The sequence below is a fragment of the Eulemur rufifrons genome, chromosome 5, assembly GCF_041146395.1.
Source record: "Eulemur rufifrons isolate Redbay chromosome 5, OSU_ERuf_1, whole genome shotgun sequence".
In the NCBI taxonomy this organism is placed as follows: Eukaryota; Metazoa; Chordata; class Mammalia; order Primates; family Lemuridae; genus Eulemur; species Eulemur rufifrons.
The window spans coordinates 14189273-14210579 of record NC_090987.1 but is presented as its reverse complement, the minus strand read 5'-3'; the positions used below and the strand labels follow the sequence as shown (position 1 = coordinate 14210579).

At 42.8% G+C, this 21307-nt stretch overlaps 1 protein-coding gene across 3 annotated transcripts in view; it reads right to left on the bottom strand.

Annotated features, from left to right (window-relative positions):
- ATP8B1 (ATPase phospholipid transporting 8B1) overlaps positions 1 to 21307 on the bottom strand; it is a 107819-nt gene that overhangs the window by 26118 nt on the left and 60394 nt on the right. For 2 of the 3 annotated variants that reach the window (XM_069468361.1, XM_069468362.1), the window contains exons 3-14: positions 15614 to 15711; positions 14237 to 14350; positions 12340 to 12438; positions 12164 to 12225; positions 9467 to 9539; positions 9263 to 9333; positions 7754 to 7836; positions 7458 to 7616; positions 7201 to 7289; positions 5078 to 5268; positions 1932 to 2140; positions 174 to 217 (exon numbers count right to left, since the gene is read on the bottom strand). In XM_069468361.1, the coding sequence (XP_069324462.1) occupies positions 174 to 217; positions 1932 to 2140; positions 5078 to 5268; positions 7201 to 7289; positions 7458 to 7616; positions 7754 to 7836; positions 9263 to 9333; positions 9467 to 9539; positions 12164 to 12225; positions 12340 to 12438; positions 14237 to 14350; positions 15614 to 15711 (1292 nt within the window). The remainder of the gene's footprint in view (positions 1 to 173; positions 218 to 1931; positions 2141 to 5077; positions 5269 to 7200; positions 7290 to 7457; positions 7617 to 7753; positions 7837 to 9262; positions 9334 to 9466; positions 9540 to 12163; positions 12226 to 12339; positions 12439 to 14236; positions 14351 to 15613; positions 15712 to 21307) is intronic. The other variant, XM_069468363.1, reaches the window with a different exon arrangement.

The window sequence follows — 21307 nt, the reverse complement described above, 5'->3', positions numbered from 1 at the left end:
GAGATGACGGCGTGGCGTCTGGACGTCCATGAGCTGACTCGCACCCAGGATGGTGGGCAGCCACCACAAGCGAGGAAGAGGCAAGGACGGATCCTCCCTCGGAGCCTTCCAGCAAGCACGGCCCCGCCGACACCCGATTTCCCTGCACCTCAAACAGTTCTTTAAGGACTTACCTCTATTTTGTTATGATTGTGCTGCAAAGCATCCCGGCGGTCTCCTGAGAAACAAACGGGACAGACTGAGTCTCCACCTGCATCCAGAGGCCCCTCCCCACCTGGCCTTGCTAACATGGGGGTGGGGACCACAGGGCGCTCCCAGCCCGCTTTCAGACAGTCCTTGAGTAAAGGATGGTTTTTACGTTTTTCCAGAGTTGTTAAAAAAAAGAATATTTGATGAGGACTAATATGGCCTGCCGAGGCTAAAATATTCCCTATCTGGCTCTTTACAGAAAGTCTGCCGACGCCTTGTCTAGACGTTCAAATGCTGGGGACTGTCCCCCTGTCCTCCTGCAACCTCCTCAGGGGCCTGAAGCAAGTCCTTTGAAATGCTTTGTTGCCCCCCACTCAGAAGAGACTGCCGCCACACCTGTGAGCCACTTCCTCAGCCCCTGTCCCACTTTTCTCACTGATGCTCCTTACGTGAAAACATGCTCTTAATACAGTTCCCTTCAAGTGGAGGGTACTTACGTGTGTGTCCGTATCTCTGTAAAAATTGTACTACTACGTCTTTATTTAAAAGTTGAAGTACTATTTGAATAGTATCGGCCTTAATATTGTTTATAAATATATAGCATATTTCAGAAAATTAGAATGGAAATCAACTTTTTAAAAAAATTATAGTGAAATACACATAAAAAAAAGTTAATACTTTTTTTTTTTTAAGAGATAGGGTCTTGCACTGTTGCCCAGGCTGGAGTGCAGTGGCCCGAACATTTTTCAAGATTTGTTAAAAAAGAAGAATATTTGATAATATTCTGTAGTCTTGAGCTCAAGCAATCTTCCTGCCTCAGCCTCCCAAGTAGCCGGGACTACAGAAGTATACTACCTTGTCCAGCTAATTTCTAAATTTTTTGTAGAGACAAGGTCTTGCTGTGTTTCTCAGGCTGGTCTTGAACTCCTGGCCTCAAGCGATCCTCCTGCCTCAGCCTCCCGAAGTGCTGGGATTATAGATGTGAGCCATCTTGGCTTGGCCCAAATTTACCATTTTAACCATACAGTTCAGTGGCAGTAAGCACAGTCACACTGTTGCACAATTGTTTCACCTTGCAAAATTAAAATTCTGTACCCATTACACAATAACTCCCATTCCCTACCCCCAGCCCTTGGTAACCACCATTCTACTCCATCTCTGAATTTGACTATTCTAAGCATCCCATATAAACAGAATCACACAATATTTGTCTATTTGTGACTGGCTTATTTCACTTCGCATGATGTCCTTAAGGTTCATCTGTGTTGTAGCATGTGTCAAAATTTCCTTACTTCCTTTGACTGAGTGATATTCCATTGTATGCACGTACCACACTTGTTTATTCATTCATCCATCAGTGAACGCTTGGGCTGCTTCGTCTTTTGGCTATTGTGAATAATGCTGCTACAAACACGGGTGTAACAAACACCTCTTTGAGTCCCTGTTTCAATGCCTTTGAGTCTATATCCTGAAGCAGAATTACTGGATCCCATGGTAATGGTATTTTTAATTTTTTGAGGCATGTGAGCCCATTTTTGATGCTGACCCCCCCGCCATGCATGTGTCCCCAGTGCCGCCCACAATGCTCCTCTGGCCCTCTGCCTAGGAGTGCCCGGCAGCAGCAGGACTCTGTATGGGGAGGGCACCAGCAACTCCGGGCAGGCAGGCCCCGGCCCAGGTAGTGCTCTGCACACAGGAGGCAGCCCCCCTCCTCCAGGAAATGCCTCACGGCTTCCACTCACCATAAATCTGCCCGTTGATGCAGCACTTTTTAAAGGTCATGATATTTTGTGTGAGTGTCCCTGTCTTATCGGAGAAGATGTAATGGATCTGCCCAAGCTGCTCATTCAGCGTAGTGGTTCTAGCCTTTGCCGGTGTGTCCTTCTCAGCATAGTACATTTGCAGGTCCCAGTTTATGAAGTGACTCTGTCCGAGACGAATCACTTCCACGCTAGGAAGACAAAAGGTTACTTTTCCACAGAGAGCTCAGATATGAGTGGCCGGTGCTGGATTCGATCATCACTTGTGCAGACAGGAGCATGTCTACTGCTATGGTCTGAATGTTGGCGCCCCCTCACCCCCAGTTCATATGTTGAAGCCTAATCCCCAATGCAACAGTACTTGGGGTGGGGGCCCTTTAGAAGGTGATGAGCCCCGCCCTCATGAATGGGATTAGTGGCCTTATCAGAGTGGCCCACGGGAGCTCGTTTGCCTTTCTGCCTTGTGAGGACACAGCAAGAAGGTACCATCTATGAAGTAGAGACCCAGCCGCCACCAGATACCAAATCGGCTTTGATCTCACACTTCCCAGCCTGCAGAGCTGTGAGCAGTAAATTTCTGCAAGCTCCCCGAGGCTAAGTTCTTTTGTTACAGCTGCCCAAATAAACCAAGACATCTGCAAGGAGACAAGCCATGCTCTGGCCCATGCACTCAGCGTCTGGGTTCTCCTGACTAAACATACTATTCTCCAGTTTCAGGGTCGAGCAGATTCTAGACTAGTAATTTCCCCCCAAAGTGCCTTGCTCTGTGTGATTTCCCACTCACTCCTGAGCACATCTGGCCACAGCACCCCTTGTGCAGAACACACAGCCCAGAAGAATGGGTGTCACGGTAACACTGCAGACAGAGCCAGAGGATGCAGCAAGCCCAGCTCTCTTTCTGTAGCTCCCTGTTGCACCAGGGGCAACTGAAATGGCTGCTTGCACCTTCGCCCCAGTAACAGGGCAAGTGGGGGAGAGACCACTAGCTCACAGCACGCACTGTGCTCTCAAATAGGGCAAAAGGCTTTAAGCAAATACCTCTAAATCATGATCCCACACTGTGAAAAAGCATATTTAAAAAAAGAATTCTTATTAAATTATAGGATTCCAAAATAAGATATTCCTCATTTCAATTTTAAACTGTAAGGGATTAAATATATCCCACTTATAAGGAAACCATTTACATATCCAGCAACTGTTAAGTGGGCAAAGGATGCCTTTGTGACAAATTAGACAGATGGAAAAATAACTCTCCCCCTCCCTCTCTCCTTTCAGTATTTCCTGCGTGCCTACTATGTACCAGACTCCATTCTAGGTGCAAGGGATATGTCAGTAAACTAAACAGACAACATCAGTGCTCTTAAGGAGATTACCTTGTAGTGGAGACAGATGAATACATAAATCAGTAAATTGACATTACATCAGGGGTGAAAGTTCTCTGCAGAAAACCAAAGCAGGGTAAGGGGAGAAGGCAATCAACAGGCAAGGGTCATGGAGGTTAGAGCGGAGTAGCTTGGGACAGGTCAGGGAAATAAGATGCTATGTGAGTAGAGGCCGGCAGGAAATGAAGGGGCAGCAAGTAGCTATCTCGAGAAAGATGTTCCAGGCAGAGGAAAGAGTAGATGCAAAGGCCCTGTGGCAGGAGGAGTATCAAGGGGGCTAGAGTGGTGGGAGCCCAGAGAGGTGGGTGGAGGTGAAGGAGGTATGGCAGGAGTGAGCACCAGATCACACTGGGCCTTGTGGGTGACAGTGTGGCCTCAGTGTGTCTATTCTGAATGAGATCAAAAGCTACCGTAGGTTTGAAGACAAAGCAGAGATACTATCTGGAAAGACTGATCCAACATGCTTTAAAGGCCCTTTATTTCCAAGAGAAATAAATCAGGTCAAGGTAGGAAAGTCGCTTGAGGCCAGAAGTTCAAGACCAGCCCGGACAACGTAGTGAGATCACGTCTCTAAAAATAATTTCTTAAAATTAAAAAACAAATAAACAAAAAAAAGGATTCTCCATTCCCACTGCTTCGCTTGACCAGCCTTAAAGGAAAAAAAAAAAAAAAAAAATTAAAAAAAAAAGATATTGTATTTGTCACGTGATATACCTTTTCTTTCTTAACCCAAAACTACATAGTTTATTTTATAATATACACTGATAGTCTTAGACAAAATAATCTGTGTAATAGTTCCCTTAACAAAAGTAACTCTCATCTCAGTTTTTTCCAAAGTAGCTGCGGAACAGATGGCTATTCCAGGGCTTGCCTGCATGTTAAAAGAACAACAGTAATAAAATTAAAAATAAAACAAATGCACATGTAATAAAAACAAATGCACATGTAATAAAATTAAAATAAAATAGATGCCCCTAATGACAGGTGTGTATGTGATCCCGTACGCCTCTGGGCTAGTCCTTATTGGAACCAAAACAGCCTCTGGCTGCTGAGTATATTTCAAGGCATGACCCCTCCCCTACCAAAGGTCTAAAATCCAACTGGCCAGTGACAGTAAACTTTGAGAGGAAAGAAAGAAAAAGTAAAAAAGGAAGAAATATCACCAAACGAGGCAATTACCACTTGTCAGAAATATGGCCCTGACTCTGTTGCTGAGATTGAGATGAGACACAGCATTCTGAGAGCGCGCTGAAGGGCAGGGGATCTCCTTCCCGCTCGCAGGTAGTGGCCAGAAACACAGTGGTTTCCACAGCGGGTGCGGCAGGTGGCAATAAGGAAGATGCAGACAAGAGGTTAGGAAGGATCCTGAGAAGGAAACTCAGTTTTTCCATGACATTCTAAATCTTCGCCTTCTTTCAGGTTCTTTTCAAAGCCTGGGCTCTGGAACCCACTGAGAAGGAATCTTAGCAAGTGAACAGCGATAGACGATAGACGTAGCGCTCGATCTTTGAACTTCCTTAACCTTATCTCACAAAGGTTGAGATAGAAGGTGCCTGGCACAGAGTAGACACTGAAATGTGAATCTCCTTTTCCCTCTATTACCCTCAATTCTAAAAGGAAAGTTATTTTCTAACTCATTCCTTATGACCTTTGAAACCAATTATCGCTAGAAATGAAGATGCTACCTGTGCAAAAGGTAGTACATTCTTCTCGTAAAGCAAAAGGCCACGGAGAGGACCGCCTTACCTGACATACAGAGAGATGGGCACCATGGTGTTAAGGACGATGATATAGCCCCAGAAGTTGAGGAACCCACGGTATGAGGGCGTGGCATCCTCTCCATCATAGAGGTACCAAGAGTAATTGCCAACTTGCGCTTCCCAGTAAGCGTGACCAATGGCAAGGCCAGCAGAAACCAGAATAAGAACAACGAAGATCTAGAAGACATAACACATTTGCATGTATTCCGGAGATGGACTTCTAACCCCATGCATTTCATAGGTGGTAATTAACCTTACCCAGTCTTTTATACATCTATAATTTAGTAGTCTGTAAAAATAATACACTTAAAAGCAGTGCCATAAGAATGCTTTGGAAGTCTACTTGATTGCTATGATTAATATATCCTACATCTCACATATAAGGTGAGATTTTGTTTCCAAAATTATCTTTCAAAAAAGAAGGGGTATCTTATATTCAAATCCTTAAAGACATGCATATTACAGGGCATTTTCTCAATTACTTTTACTGTGAACAATAACATACTGTTTGGAGAAGATACCTTACCATAAAACAACTTCAAACAATGCTGAATTGAGATGCTTATAGAAAACATTCGATGGAAATTAATTTTTTTTTTAAAAGGCAAGGAAATTTCACCCGTATCTTCTGGGTCATTGTTCTTGGGAGTATAATGTCACAAGTATTGCATGACATTGTAAACAAGATCACTTAAGAAGCAATACAATATGTATTATGTTGTGGAAATTATGAGTATGTATTTATGGAATGAATAAAAGTCAACTGTCCTACTGGTACTTGGGGACTTACATGTGGGAATAAAATTTCCAGGGACAAATTTAAATTTCTAGACACAGATTCCAAAAGTGCTATATCTCAAACCAATTAGGCACAGAGAGAGATGATGGATCCTTGTCAGTGCTCTAGTCATAACCATGATAGTGACACTGACAATGTGAAAAGTTCAAATAAAATTTTCATGAAATGTGAGAGCATAAGAAACAGTTTCTTAATACTTTTATATGATTTTAAATATGTATATGTAATCAAAGAATAAGTATTATTGTATAAGTCTCTAAGAATGTATGCATTCAAATTGAACTAAATGCTAGAAAAAATCTCACTGGGCAATTGAAGGACTGTTTACTATTTGGGGTCACAGTATGGGCAGAAAAGAGCAGGCCTAAGACTTCTTCCTTAGAAGGGTCCTGCTTGCAAGGTTGGCCCTTGGCTGGTATCTGGGAACTCAGATTTGGGGAGGGGTTCCCGATTCCTTATTCCTTATTCTCTGATAAGAATGGTTCCGCCGGGCACGGTGGCACATGCCTGTATTCCCAGCTATGCACTGTGCCGAACTGTGTAAACAGCGTGGTTTCTGCTGACCACCCAACATTCTTTTGGGGAGTCTGGAATTTTATGACATGCCAGACAGATGGTGCCTATGTGACCACCCAGTTAAAAACCTGGAGACTGAGTCTCTAATGAGCTTCCCTGGTATAGACAACATTTCACATGTGCTCTCATCAATTGTTGAATTAAATGCCTACTGTGTGTGGCTCCACTGGGAGAGGACTCCCGGAAGCTTGTGCCTGGTTTCCTCTTGTTTTGCCCAGTGTGTCTTTTCCTGATCTTGCTTTGCATCCTTTGGCTATAACAGACACAGCCATGGGTCCAACTATATGCTGAGTCCTGGGAGTCCTCGAACCTGGGAGTGGTCTTGGGGACCCTTGGTACACCTTATTTTTAGCCTTACCTTGCACTTGGATTTATACAGTGTATGCTGGGGAGAAAAGAAAAGGTTTGCTTTTAAGAGAACCATCTCTATGGGAAAGTAACGGTAATAAAATCAACCCTACACTGACTTGAGGAGCACAGACCCACTGTTTATCTAGGACTCCTGGTTTTCTGACTGGTCACTCCAGTGAGCAAAGTACTCGGGGAACTCTATAACTCAAATTTCCCTTCCTAAGGGGATTTTCCTGTTAGAAGTACGGCATTCGAAGCTTGGGGTGACCAAGCACGTTTCTATTCCATCTAAAGAGGTAGGATTTCTTTGCATTAGAAAAACACACAACAAAATTAGAGCCAAAGACAACAGGCCAGCCTCTTGTGAGATGGGGAATAAATACCGTGTAAACCATGTAGTTCATCAAGTAATCAATTTTAGTTCTTTTAAATCTGGTTTTCCCACTATTCTTCATTATTTTAGTGTCAGCACCTAAAAATGGAAAATTCAATGTGATCAACAATTGGGAAGATCAATTCAACAGCCTGTTGATAAAATTACTCTACCTTTGGTTCTGATGGAGAGAGGACAGAAAAGCAATTTCTCCTTTAAATCTTTAAAGCTCCTAGTAGAACCATTTCCCAAGAAACTCCGAAATACCTGCAAAAATGACCAATCCATGACAGACATCGGTGTTCCTAATTACACAGCCACGTAACAGAATTTTATCAGCATCCAAAGGAAAACTTCTCTTTCTCCAAAATAGTGTTCCTGTAAACTTATCTAATCGGTTATTGGGTTCTTCACATTCAATAAGGCCTTTAAAAAAAAAAAAAAAAAAAAAAAGGATAAGAGTCACATAATTAATGACATATGAAAGATTTTCTGGTTTTAATCAACAGGAACTGAATTGAGCATCTAAATTTAAAACAAAATAAGACAAGTTTGGTACAAACCATCGAATGTTGCCAATGTATCTTCCCTTTGGAGATACTGGTCTGTGATTTCCAGTGCCATTTTGAACTTTAAATTGGTTTCTCTAAAGGGAAGGGGGGAAAAAAAAAAGAATCAAATGAACAAATTTTGGAGTTCAAAAGGGAATATAAAGATAGTCACACAAAGTCACATTTGGCATACCTGGAAGTAAAGGTTAAATAATTAGCTTTTTCTATTTTCAAACACTCTGTTGAACTTCGGGTTTGGATGAGGTTATACCCTGAATTAGAGAAAATTCCTGACCTTGGGAAATGCCAGTCCCCTTCACTGTTTGCTGTTGTGAAGGACAGAGGTACCTAATGAGCTTCCTTCTCATTAATTTAACCCCTTACCACCTGCAGGGACTACCAAACTGCTGTTTAAAAAACGTAGCTTCTAATATTTAATCACATGAAGATGATTCTATAAAACATATTTGTTACAGAAATTGTTTTGCCTCTGTCAACTTGTTATTTTCCAGAGTAAATAACTGGATCATATATTTGCGAAAGAATTTTACTCAAGAAAGGAGGTGGTAGCTTCACTCCCAATACTCAGCATGCCCCACCCACAGCGCAAGGTCAAGTACCTGCACATGGCAGGCCGGGGCAGGCTAGGGACACGTGCTCTGGAGAGCAAGGACACCTTCCCCCAACCGACGGCCTTTAGCAGGTTTCACAAATACCTACTCGGGAATTTCCATGCAGTAGGAAGTTGACCATTGGTTCTCAACTTCACCATTCTGTTCTGACAGGGCGTGTTGGGATTTTCACTCTTTGTAAAGCTTTGGAATCTCTCACTCATGGCAAAAATAGCTGTTTTGTAGTTAAGGTTGAATAGTCAACCAATAGGTCTATAGAGCAAAGACAGACCTAATTTTCATTCACATGATCTCAGCTCTCCATAAAGCAGAGTTTGCACATCTAGGGCATGAGGACCAAGGGACACAGGAAGCAGGGACCCATCTGCCACTCACTGTGTGACCTTGGGCCTCAGTTCCCTCATGGGTCTCACAAGATCATTGAGAGGGTTAAATGAGCTAATATGTAAAGTGCCTGCAACCTCGTAAGCCCTCAATAAATGTATTGAAAACTGATCAAAAACAGAACTTTATTTTTTTAAATGGTAGCATAATAACCAAAACAAAAGGAGAATTCAAAATTGATTATTGGCAAAGACTTTAAAAAAATCTTTTCTCCAAAACAGATAACAGTCATATTGTCTGCACACTGCCCAGTAGCTTATAAGGGACTTGGACCTATGCGTACCCATGTGATCTTTTACCTTCCCTGAGAGGTGGGAAAGGCAGATACTGAGAGCTCTGCTTTACAGATGGGGGAAAGAAAAGTCCATTCACTGGGGACGCTGCTGGACAGACAGCAAGTGGCAGAGGCAAGGCCAGATGTCATGGTCCAGGTGCACGGATTTCAACGTAACAAATACACTGTCAGAAGTCAGCTTTAAGAAGGGCCCGTCGAAGACACTCTTACCCGTCCAGTTCTGCCGTTTCCACGTAGCAGAGGCTGTTAGGCTCAGAGCTGGATAGTAGCAGAATGTCGGCCTGTTCAAAGCAAAACACATCAGTACCACAGAGACGCGCCCACGCCCAACCCCAGGGAGAAACCGAGTGTGGGGTCCGGGTAGCAGATAGAGGGTAGAGCAAGGAATGAGAGAGGCAGAGCTTGTTCACTTACTGGAACGAAATCATTTTTTTTCAGACGAATGACATCTCCAACTTGAATGTCTTTCCACTTGGCAATTTTAAACCTAAGGATTAAAAATAATAGTTTATTGGTTTTTCTTTCTTTTTTTTTTTTAAGTTATAGGCAAGAGAATTATTATTCTTTCTGGATATCAAGGATTCTGGAAAATGTATAAGTCACAGGGAAAACATTTGCCAAAAGTTCACCCCTTTAATGATGTAAGCACACGAAGTGGGCATGGGAATCGTATCATCCTGAGGGAAGTGATGCTGATGGTGACGCCTTTGATGTGTTCTTGCCATCTACTTCACGTAAGGAAGTGTTAACGGGGGACACTTGCCACCCCCCTTTGTTTTTGCTGGTGTCCGGCTCCCCTCCCTGCCGTCTCCTCCTTGGTTACCGGTCACTTACTCAGTGTTGGTCCCAGGGTGGGAACACATACGTTGTGGCTTCCACGTGGGCCAGCTAGAGTCCTCATGGGGCCTTAGCACTTGCTTGCGCTCTATTGTTTAAATTATCTTTTTAATGAGTGTCTACCACTTTTGTAACACATTTAATAAGGCTAATTAATAAAATGTAAAATAAAATAAAAAGATGACTATCTTTGGTATTAAATTCCCTGGGAAATAGATACCCATTTAAATTTCTAAGAAATCAATATTTAAAAAAGTTTTAAACTATAATACTCTATTTTAAAGATTTTCACATATACAAAAGATAGACCTCACGGACATGACAAGCCTACTATAACTAATTCCTTTTTCTGGAGGCAGAAATCTAACTACTATATTTGTCTCCCATTCATTTATGGATTAAAAAACCTGGAGATTTAAAGTACATTTTAAATATATGTTTACATATGCCTCAGTTTCTCTAATTTTGCAAGAGTTTAGTACATAATTCTTAACCCCAGAATTTTTTTTTAACTTGGCTTATTTTTCAATAAATGAAACTGAATTTTTTTATATTTCAATATTTCTAAAATTGTAGATTAGAAATTTTCATGAGTCTGAAATTACAAATGGACAAGTCAGCACCTTGCGAGGGCTCTGTGGGGAGCACTACAGACAATTCCGCTGGACTCTTCCAGCTGACGTTCTGGTTTCCCCTGAGGAGGGCCCTGTGCTGTGCCACACGTATGCCCACGTTCTTGCAGGCCTGACCTCACTGCAGGGGATTCTGGGGCCACGGCCCGTCGCATATGCAGCCTGGGCTCCCAAATCCAAGGCGACTCAGAGCTACTCTTTCCCAGCATAGTTAGCTACATCATGGGCAAAACAGAGAGTGTGGGCTGGCTGCGAATATCACCACGTTCCCAATATTGATTGTTTTAAATGAAAATTAAAGGAGGCCACTGGTTTGGACTACGCTTCTGTACTGGGCCCAAAGAGACCAGACTAAAAGCCAAAATGGAGTTGCCCATGCTGAGGTTCCATGTTACCAAACTGAAACTGAGTCACTGGCCTTCTGAGAAATCAAATTTCCCAAACAGGATTAGTTTCAGTCGTGATAATAACGTTCCCTCTGCTTTAATCCTTACCAAAAAAATAACCTGAAGTAACCTGATGTTAACCAATCAGTTATTTCTCTATTGTTCTGTTTTCCTGTTCCCACCGTACAAGGAAAGTAACTTTCAAATGACTAATATGCTTTTTTTGTTCTTGGTTTTTGCTTTCTTCAGCCCTTCTCTGTCTATAAAACCACACTTCTCTGCCAGGCTCCCTGGAACACTTATTCTATTTTACAGAATGAAGTGTTGCCCAATTCTAGAATCGTAAATAAAGCCAATTCATATCTTTAAATTGTTGTAATTTTGTCTTTTGACACCTGAAAGGTGTCAAATTTTGGAAAGCTACCTATTTGCAAGTGGAAAAGCTATCTACACATATTCATGGCTTGGTGTGGCCTATATTTGAATTAGACACAGTGACAGATGACTGCAAATCAGGTTATTTTCCTCAGTGTTGACACATAAAAAGTCTTTGAATTGGGCCTTAGTCACTATTTTTAGCACCTGAATTTGCAGTTCTGCCTTGAGGCTCTAAACAACTCATTACTGAATGCTGAGTTGGTGCTTTGGTCACAGTCCATCACGTTAATTTCACAAACATGTACTGAGTACTTTCTGTGTGTTGGAGGTAGGACAGTACCTTCAAGAAACTGACAGTCCATGATAGAAGATTTTAATAAAATTCATATAATAAAAAAAAAGAAAACAAAATGCTCTCAAAGTGTAGGGAAGGGAGACATCACCTTAACTGGACGATCTGGGGGAAGGTGTCAAGACAAGAGCAAAGCCCTGAAGAGGATAAGTTTGGAAGGCTGAAGGAGTTGTGTAAACAAGATGTGCTGATAACACTAAGCTCCATCAGGAAACAGTTCATAATCCGATTTGAGTGTAGCCTCAGGACCACAAATGCGATGCAATTTTTTTTTTTTTTTTTTTTTTAACGTTAGGGGTTAGGGTTAAGGTTAGGGTTAGGGATAAAGGTCAGGTAGGATTAAGGGCAGGTGTAGCAGTTGGGTTAGGGGTATCAATCCTTTGTAAGTTAAGAGAAACCTTTACAGTTAAAAAGTTAATGTACTAATAGACATCTACATCCTAATAGTTCTCTCTAAATAAGTTTCTATACATCTTTATACATTTTATCCTTGTAGCTAAGTTACAGATTAAAGGAGACACAGTACCTGCCATCCTTAATGACTTCACACGTCCTATTGTTGACTTCCTTATCCATTTTATGGCGGGCCTTGAGAAGGGAGATGAGGAAATGCTGTTTTAATCATCTCAGTACGTAAGGTATGAACGCCAAATTAAAATGAGCTCAACGCAGTGAGTAGAAAGTTGCATGAGAAACGCTTACCACATCGTCCACCAGGTCTTTGATTGCAGTGATGCCCAGCACCAGGAGTAGGGGCACGAGCGTGGTGTACCATGCCAGGGTAGAGATTTCAGGAACTGACTAAAAGAAATAAAAAGGCTTACATATGTGCCCACGAAGGCATACCGCGCTTATGGGTAACTGATTCTTAATTCTAAGCTTGCAAATTCTAAGTCTCATCTCCATCATCACACAACTCTACATCCTGTAGATCAGGTAGGAAAAGGTATTTAAGCATAATTAACTAAGGGCGGGGGCACAGGGAAAGTAGTCCTTTCACTTTTAGGGAATGCACATATAGTAGGCTCTATGCATCAGGTTGTTCAGCCAGTGGTTTCTGAGGATCTAATGTTGGAAGCAAAGATAGCAGGAGGTAGTGGCTGCCTCTGAAAGCTAGTGATTACATAGGGCATCTTTGGCGGCTCTCAAAGACAGCGCTTCCCTTATGGTCAGCATTACTGGTCCAGCCAAGAAAAGGGCTGGCCTTGCAGTGAGCCCCACTTCCATCAAGACAGCCCCCAAGTTTGAATGAAAGATGAGAAACAAGCTTAATAATGAGCTCTTATAACTATCCTATCGATCTCTGGGCCATATGATGGAGTGGTTAAAATGATAGGCTTTGGAGTCAGACTCCTGGGTCCCAGTCTGGCCGAGCTCTACCACCTATGGGCCGTGGGACTTGGAGCAAGTTCCTTTAGCTCACTAGGCCTCAGTTCTCTGCAAGTTGGAGATTACCCCAGTACTTACCCCAGCGAGTACAAGAATTAAGTGAAGTAATAGTGCAAGTAAATCGCCGTCTAAGGCTCTCACTATTACCCTAATTTGGATTGCTACCCTTAAGAGAAGATCATTGAGGTGTGTACAGAAGAGACAAAAATCACTTCTTCCCACAACACAGTGAATATGTGAAACTCTCCTCTTCCCTGCTAGAGGGAAGTAGGGGAAAAATAGCCTACTTACCACACAGCAGCACCTTCTAACTTGCAGTGTTGACCTCTACACACACCTGTCTAAATGTCCCCGTGGGTAACAGGAACATCCTTTACTATCAGGTCAGCAGGCCTTGTATTTTACCCAATCTGCTGAGTATCCATTTCTCCCCAGTGTCTTCTCCCCACACATCTTCTAGTCCCACCCAGAGACAAATGCTACCATTTTTATAAAACCATAAGAGGGTGAATCCCAGGAGGTGGGACCGTTTTCCAAACTCCATGCTTGACGTCAAGAGTCTGACAAAGTCACGTGGACAGGCTGTGCTCTGTCACCTGCACAGCAGGTACTGAAGGTTGTTTCTGGGCACTGACTAGAGTGTGTACAGATCCCCTTGATTGCGGCAACGGTTCCTACACAGACAACAGCATGCTTTCCGGGTAAGTGCATGCTTTGCCACAATTAAGAGAAAAAACTTTAGGAAAAACTGGTCTTTTCTAATGTAAAACCATTTCACAAATAATAATTTATGGCGATTTATGACCAAAATATTAGTAGGAATCATAAAAATTCCTGGGGAAATTAAGCATCTAAATGCAAAAATAAAGGACAGGCACCAAAAAAAAAAAATAGGTTTCATTTTAAGGTACAAATAATTTTATAAAGTGAGGCTTTTAATTTTATCTGCTTCCGGGATACCAGTTTTAACACTCACATCTGTATGACATCAAATTTTTTAAAATACGGAATTAGAATAACATGTCCATTGGCTCCCTCTCCTTGTTCGTTTAACAGATTGAGCCAGTTCCGTGCACGAAGCCCCGTTCCCTTATGTATAGAACCCTGGTGCGACACACTTCCACGACTATTCACATGATGTGTGCCCGTGACTTAAATGTTACTGAGTCACACTAATTCAAAATAGATTTAAGATATCAAAGGGCATTACCTGCAAGATAAGAAGGACCAGGAAATACATATTGGCTGCTCTCTTAAACTGCTCAAACAAACTCACTGGTAGAAAGGTAAAAACGTTGTACTTGTATGTTTTAATTGCATTGTTCTGTTGGGAAAAATAAGAAAGTCATTCTAAAGGATGTTGCATTTATCACAGTGTATACATACCTGCAAAAAAAAAAAAAAAAAAAAAAATCACTAAGTCCCACGGCCTACAGTGACACAGGAATGTAATTTGCCAGTCAGAAAGACGTTGAGGTTTCTTTTAAGCCTCTAGCCAAGCTTCAAAATGACTACTTGGAATCTTATGTCAAGACAGTAACAAGATACAGACATCAGACTGTGACCAGATGAAGCCTGCTGTCAGATTCCTTGATCCACTAAAGCCTCTTAAAAACAGGCAGACATCAACATGGGCAAAACAGGAAGAGGAACACTTTTATCCAAGGGGGGACTGAGGCCACTGCGTAAGAAAAGGACACTATTGTGGGTCGAACTGCATGCATACCTGAAAGGTGTGTTCAGGTCCCGACCCACCTGTGAATGTGATCTTATTTGGAAATAGAGCCTTTGAAGATAAAATCGAGATGAAGTCATACATGATTAGGGCGGCCCTCATCCAGGGACTGTGTCCTTATAAGACGAGGACAGTTGGACACAGAGAAACACTGTAAAGATGGAGGCAGAGACTGGAGTGATGTGTCTGTGGATTGCCAGCAATCACCGGAAGCTAGGAGAGGCCGGGAACAGAATCTCCCTCAGAGCTTCCAGAAAGAACCAACTCTGCCTTTGCCTTGACTTCAGACTTCTGGCTGCCTGAACTGTGAGAATAAATTTCTGTTGTCTTAAGCCACCCGGTGGTGGCTTAAGACTTTGTTACGGCAGCCCTAGAAAACTAAGACAGACATTTTACAACATTTAAGCCCTCACTTAACAGGTGTACTTTATCATATTTCAAAGGTAATAAGCATTCTTTTAGGTGAACATATCTTCAAAGTCTCTAAAGCCATCCCGGGCAAAGGAGAGGAAAATAATTTATTAAGATTACTTTCACACTCACTACTTTCAAACGTAAGGCTTCTGTGACTTCGTTGGATATTCTTTCACAAAATACTTTTACTAGATTTGCACATACACAGGGAAATTTTCAATTCATATAATTCTGTTTTGTTTTGTTTCGGGTTACTCCTACCCACCCTAAGGGTATAGGTCAACAAAAACCACATTCTATAGAAACAGCAATGATTGCCAGTAGCCCCAGGGTAGTGGTTCCCTGGAAGACAGCTGAAGCATGAAGCTACAAGCATGCCGGCTCCTGGAAAAAACTGGGTTTTAATAAAAGTAATTTCAGAAGTTAAAATGAACTTACCGCGTATTTACTCTCCTTAATGCAAAAGAACTTTGTGTTCATAAAATGAGGTTGTTCATGGTACTTCCGATCATTTGCTTTGACTTGCCATGTACACTCTTTAAAAAAGAAAGGAAAAAAAGTTGGTAAGTAGAAAATTAGCATGTTGTTATGAGCTGAATTGTGTCTACCCCGATTCAGATGCCGAAGTCCTATCCCCTCCCCTTCCCCTCAGAATGTGACCTTATTTGAAACAGGGTCACTGTGAATATAATCAAATTAAAGTGAGGTCATTAGAGTGGACCCTAATCTAATATGACTGATGTCCTTATAAAAAGGGGACATTTGGACCCTGAAATAGAGGGAAGGAAATGTGGAGAGGCACAGTGGGGAAACGGCCATCTACAGACCAAGAAGAGAGACCCAGAGCAGATCTTCCCGCATAGCTGTTGGAAGGAATCAGCATCTCCATGTCTTGATGAAGGCATAAGCATATCACTGCTACGAATCCTCAAGGCAGGGGATGCTATAGACTAACGTGAAAACTTGAGGACGAGCCCCTTTGGCATTAGGTCCTCCATGGACATGCGTACTGGATGAACTTCCCCTGGGTGACACACAGACTGGGTGAACCAGGTTTTGATAAATCCCTCCCGGCCAAACTGGCAGAGGAGAGAAATTAACAACTAGTGTGGCACAACCATATTTGGAGACAGGAATATATTAAAGAATGTTTATAAGAATTATACAAATATCAATCTTATTACTACAATGTAGTAATAATATAATGAAGATATTATACTCTTAAAAACATTTTTTAAAATGACTCATTTTCTAGACTCCTATTCTGTAGGAAATATGGATAATATTGTAAGACAAACAAGTGCAGACTGCTGAAGAATGCAAATATTCACTTGATTATTGTTTAAAAACACAATACCATTATTGGGCATTTTTCTCACATCATTGGCTGCCACTCATCAGGTAAGCATAAGAGTTGTGCTATCACAAATGAAAATGTCCCTAGCATCTCCCTAGCTCAAGAGCAATTTTATCAAAAGGGAAAATGGAAGTGGAGTCATGAAACCACTCACAAGCACTGTGATAATGTATGCAGTCAAACAATTTCATTCCACGCCAAACGGAAATCTGAGTGAAGTAGGTAAAAAGGACATTTTACAGGGTAATCTTGATCCATCCTATTTTATGTTAATTTAGACATGAGTGTGTTTTTAATGGTTTATTTTAGCTCACAGATGACCTATGGAACACCCCAGCCACCAGTGTTCTAGAACACCATTGAGAACCACTGTTCTAGATTTTAAGGAACGCTGAGAAGAAAAACAGACAAGATTCCTCGAGAAGAGAGAAAAGGCCAATGATATGGGATAAAAATCAATCTTGGAAATACCTGGGAGGGAAGAATAAGCCGCCCTGTTACCGAGCTGGACAGAATGAGCTTTCTCAGGCTCCCTCTGCTCACACTGGTGGCTCTGCAAACTCACTTCATAATGATGCCTTTGGCCAGTGGGGGCTCTGTCTGGTCCTAGCGTTATACCCGCAGCCCCAGCCCGCTTGGATTTGGGTGACCCAGAGAAGGTGGCACCTGACCTCAAGTAGGAGCAGCACAGGGGTTACCAGAAATGACTTCTGTCTCTCAGTTTTACACTTTTGCTAAGACCATGGTGAGTCTGGAGCAGAAAGTCTTCATCTGCAGTCGAGTGATCAGTAACCCTATTTCCAGTTAAGGATCCTTGTTTGGCCTAATTCAGACCAATCAGGGCGCAAACAAATTGATGTCTTTCCCTGATTCTTCCCCGAGTTTTGAGCTAATTGCTAGAGTAAGATTTTAATCAGAGCTCATAAAAATGTGGAACAGCATTCTGTGGTCAAATACATCTGCAGAAGACAGCATCCTGCATCCCTCTCTTGGACATTCAGTAGACTCGTTGGTACATTCAAGGCTCTGAGAAGTCCTGTAGTGAAGAAACTTATTTAATCCAGCCTTTTCAAAATTAATGTGACCACAGGCACTTACAAAAAAACCCCACAGAACACCTATTACTATGGGTTGAGAAATGCCGCACTACAGCACATGCCTTTAGGAAGGATAATAAAACAGCACTTGGAGGAATTGGCCTTTTTGACCAAACATTTAAGTGTGCACTTAGAAGAGAGAACTTTATTGGACACTCAGACTACAAGGCTAATTTACAGAAAAAGTAGGCATCTTTCCCTATTTTCTAGAATGGAAATACAAAGAAAAAAGACATGATAAATTTACTAGCCAAAAAATGCACCTTCACCAGGTGGCCCTTTGGCTAAAAGCTAGAAAGCTAACTAACAAGCATTGTGCCAACAACACTACTGACGCTTGTGTCCAGAGATGCATTTAACAGCCGCCACTCGCGGCTCAAACCACCCCGCAGTCTGGTAACTGTTTGTGTCATCGATACATCTAAACACTGCTACGTGACGTCCGGGGTGTTCCCACGGTCGCTAAGTCCTTTGCTCACGGCCATCTGGCCGAGGACGCGGGCTCACACTTGCCCCTCATCTTCTCGGTGCTGGCTCTGGATTCTCGCTCACAGATCCACCGCCAGCAAAAACGCTGCACTGGTTGGTACAAACCACAGCAAACTGGGAGAGGAAAAAGATCAAAAGTTTAACACTAAAAAGGAACAAACCCAAACAAAGAGAAATGGGAAAAGGACATAGTTCATACAAAGTGAAATTCAAATGGCTCCGAAACACGTGAAAAGACTCTCCGGGTCATAAAAGAGAAATGCAGTTCTTCATGGAGGTACCAACTTTTATCCCCAAATGGCAAAATATCAGCAAAGAGTAAAGAATTTGATGACACTCTGGATTGAAAAGAGAGTGAAGAAAACCGGTGCTCTGAGGTAGACTTTGGGGGAGAAATTTGGCCATGTCTCAAAATTTAATATACACGTGCACTGACCTTCACTTTTAGGATTAGCCCCTATGTATGTACTGCAGGCTATTCAGTATAGCTCCGTTTATCAGAAAGATTAGAAACAACCTAAATGCCTACCAGAAACAGCTGGTTAAACATCCATATCAGTAAAAAAGAATGAGGTGGCTTAATATACGTGATAGGAAAGTGCTCCAAATTATACTGTTAGGTGACAGAAGCAGATGAGTGTCAACCATCCTGTGTTTTCAGCTATTGGTGATGCGCAGAATTAATCCACATCATGAATGCACACACATGCACATGTGTATCTGGGTATAGAAGTGGTGCTGGCTGGTGGGCCACACTTTGAGCAGCAGGCACATGAGGGAAGAAGGAGGCCTATTCTGCAGCAGAGGCTGAACCTGGCTGAATTCATTTTTTTCAAGACAGGGCCTCGCTCTGTCACCCAGACTGGAGAGATCATAACTCACTGCAGCCTCAAACTCCTGGGCTCAAGTGATCCTCCCGCATCAGCCTCCCGAGTAGCTGGGACTACATAGGTGCACGCCACCACACCTGGCTAATTTTTCTTACTGAGGAGACAGGGTCTCACCATGTTGCCCAGGGTGGTCTTGGATTCCTGGCCTCAAGCGATCCTCCAGCCCAGGCCTCCCAGAGTGCTAGGTTTACAGGCATGAGCCACGGTGCCTGGCCTGAATTTATTTTAAAATATGGATTCTTCCCTTGCCTCACCCCAAACCCACTCTGTATCTCCAGGGGCTGGGCCCAGGCACCCAGAGAGTTTTAAAAGCTTCACACACGGTTTTGATGCACAGGCAGGGTTGAGAACCCCCAGTTGGTGTGAGGGCGCATGTCTTCCTATGGTGACTTCTATCATTAAGAATCTACTTCAGAGACGTGGGCTCCAAACTGGCAGAAAGAAAAACAGCAGCCGAGTTAAATCTCTACGAGCAAGAGCTTCTCACCCAAGGTTTGGTCATAAATGACATTACTCAAAAGCAAGTTTTAGAAAATGAGATGTCCCAGCCTCATCTCCCGGCCACCATAACCAATCACTCAGTGCAGGAACACGTCACCTTACTTTATAAGCTACCAGTTCTCTTGAGCAGTCCTTGAGACTGAAGTGGCGGCAGTTTCCTGACCAGAGAAAGGAAATAAGTAGCCAGAGTGGAACTTCCACATGTGGTAGGTGTCAAAAGTTGAAAATAGATCTGATGAAGTGGAAGAGCTCCCTCCGCACTTCAGGGATTTCCTAGGATTTCCATGTTTCGATGGGACAGATTTATCTGTGTTGTGACTCCAAATAAAAGTTCATTCACATGTGCTGTAGAGACCCACATCTTTAATTCCAGATTCTTTTATGAAGCTATCACTTTCATCAAGTATACTGCTGAGCTTGCTTCATGGATACCATATCCAATCCCCAATTCTGCCAAGAGGAGGAAGAATTTTCTCCATGGCCTGATACTCTTGCTATGGTACCTTTAAACCTTACCTATGAAACATTTCGTCTTAAATACTGCCAACCAAAGAGCCTTCTGCCCCTGAACAGAATTCTGAACAAAATTCTGAATTACGAAAGACTTTTCAAGAAATACAATTTTATGTTTTCAAGTACAGGGAACAAACTAAACCGGTCAAGAAGAAAGGTCTTTGAAGACTTCTCTAATGGTCAGACAGAGGCAAATGCCTGGCCTACAAGCTGCTTACAGACATGTGCTTCAAAGGCACCATGATCTTGTTCATGGTATTATTTGGCTTTTTATTTATTTACTTACTTACTTACTTTTAGAGACAGGGTCTTGCTACATTGCTCAGGCTGACCACTAGTGATTCTCCCATCTCACTCTCCCGAGTAGCTGGGACTAGAGTCTGACTTTTTTTTTTTTTTAACAAAGATAAATGACATTGGAGCCTCTGTCTGAATCATCCCCAATTCCAAAGTTGTAGATTGAGAATTACTCACATCCAATATTCAGTAGTCACATGTTTTTGCTACCCTTGCTAGCATGGAAGGTATAAAGATCGGGCAAGTGTGTAGCCCCAGGAAGCCCAGGTGCTGGTGGGTGGCCATGCCACGTGGGGGTGTAGGGCGTGTGCCTCCGGGGGGCGTGGGGCACTGATTAAGCGAGTGGGTAGCACTCATATAACAAAAACCATTCCCTAGACTCATCCTCTAAGAACATGCCACTTATATGGGTGCAGCAAAAACCAAAACCAATCAACTGCTCTAAGTAAGGATTGCAGTCTGGGAACTAAAGCTTAGAGCTGTCTATTACCTCGTGGTTAGGAACTGAAAATTCTGTCACTTCCTAGGGACAAGGCTATACCTTTCTTGGTCATTTCTAACCACTTCATCCTCTCTCTGTAATTGTCAGCTAACCAGCAACACAAGTGGATGTCCCAGATTCACCTCTACCTATTAGAAAATGTCCCCAATCCTAAACCCAGCAGCTCCAAAACCACCACCCTCTCTTGGACCTGCAGGGGCCCTCCTGCTCTGTGACCCGCCGAGACAGAATGCATTTCCCACAGGCAGCCACAACAGCTTCTCCTGCTCTCCTGCAACGTGACCTTGTTCCTCCCTCAGCAAGAGGTGGCCTCTCACATCCGCAGGCCTTAGTGACTTGCTTGTGACCAAGCGCATGTAGCCAAAATGTTGCTGCCTGACTCCCGAGGCTCAGTCAGAGGAGGCTGAGGGCTTCGGCCAGTTCCCCAGGTGGCCTCGCCTGGGACTGTCCCCTGGAGCCCAGCACCACACCGGGAGAGGCCAGGTT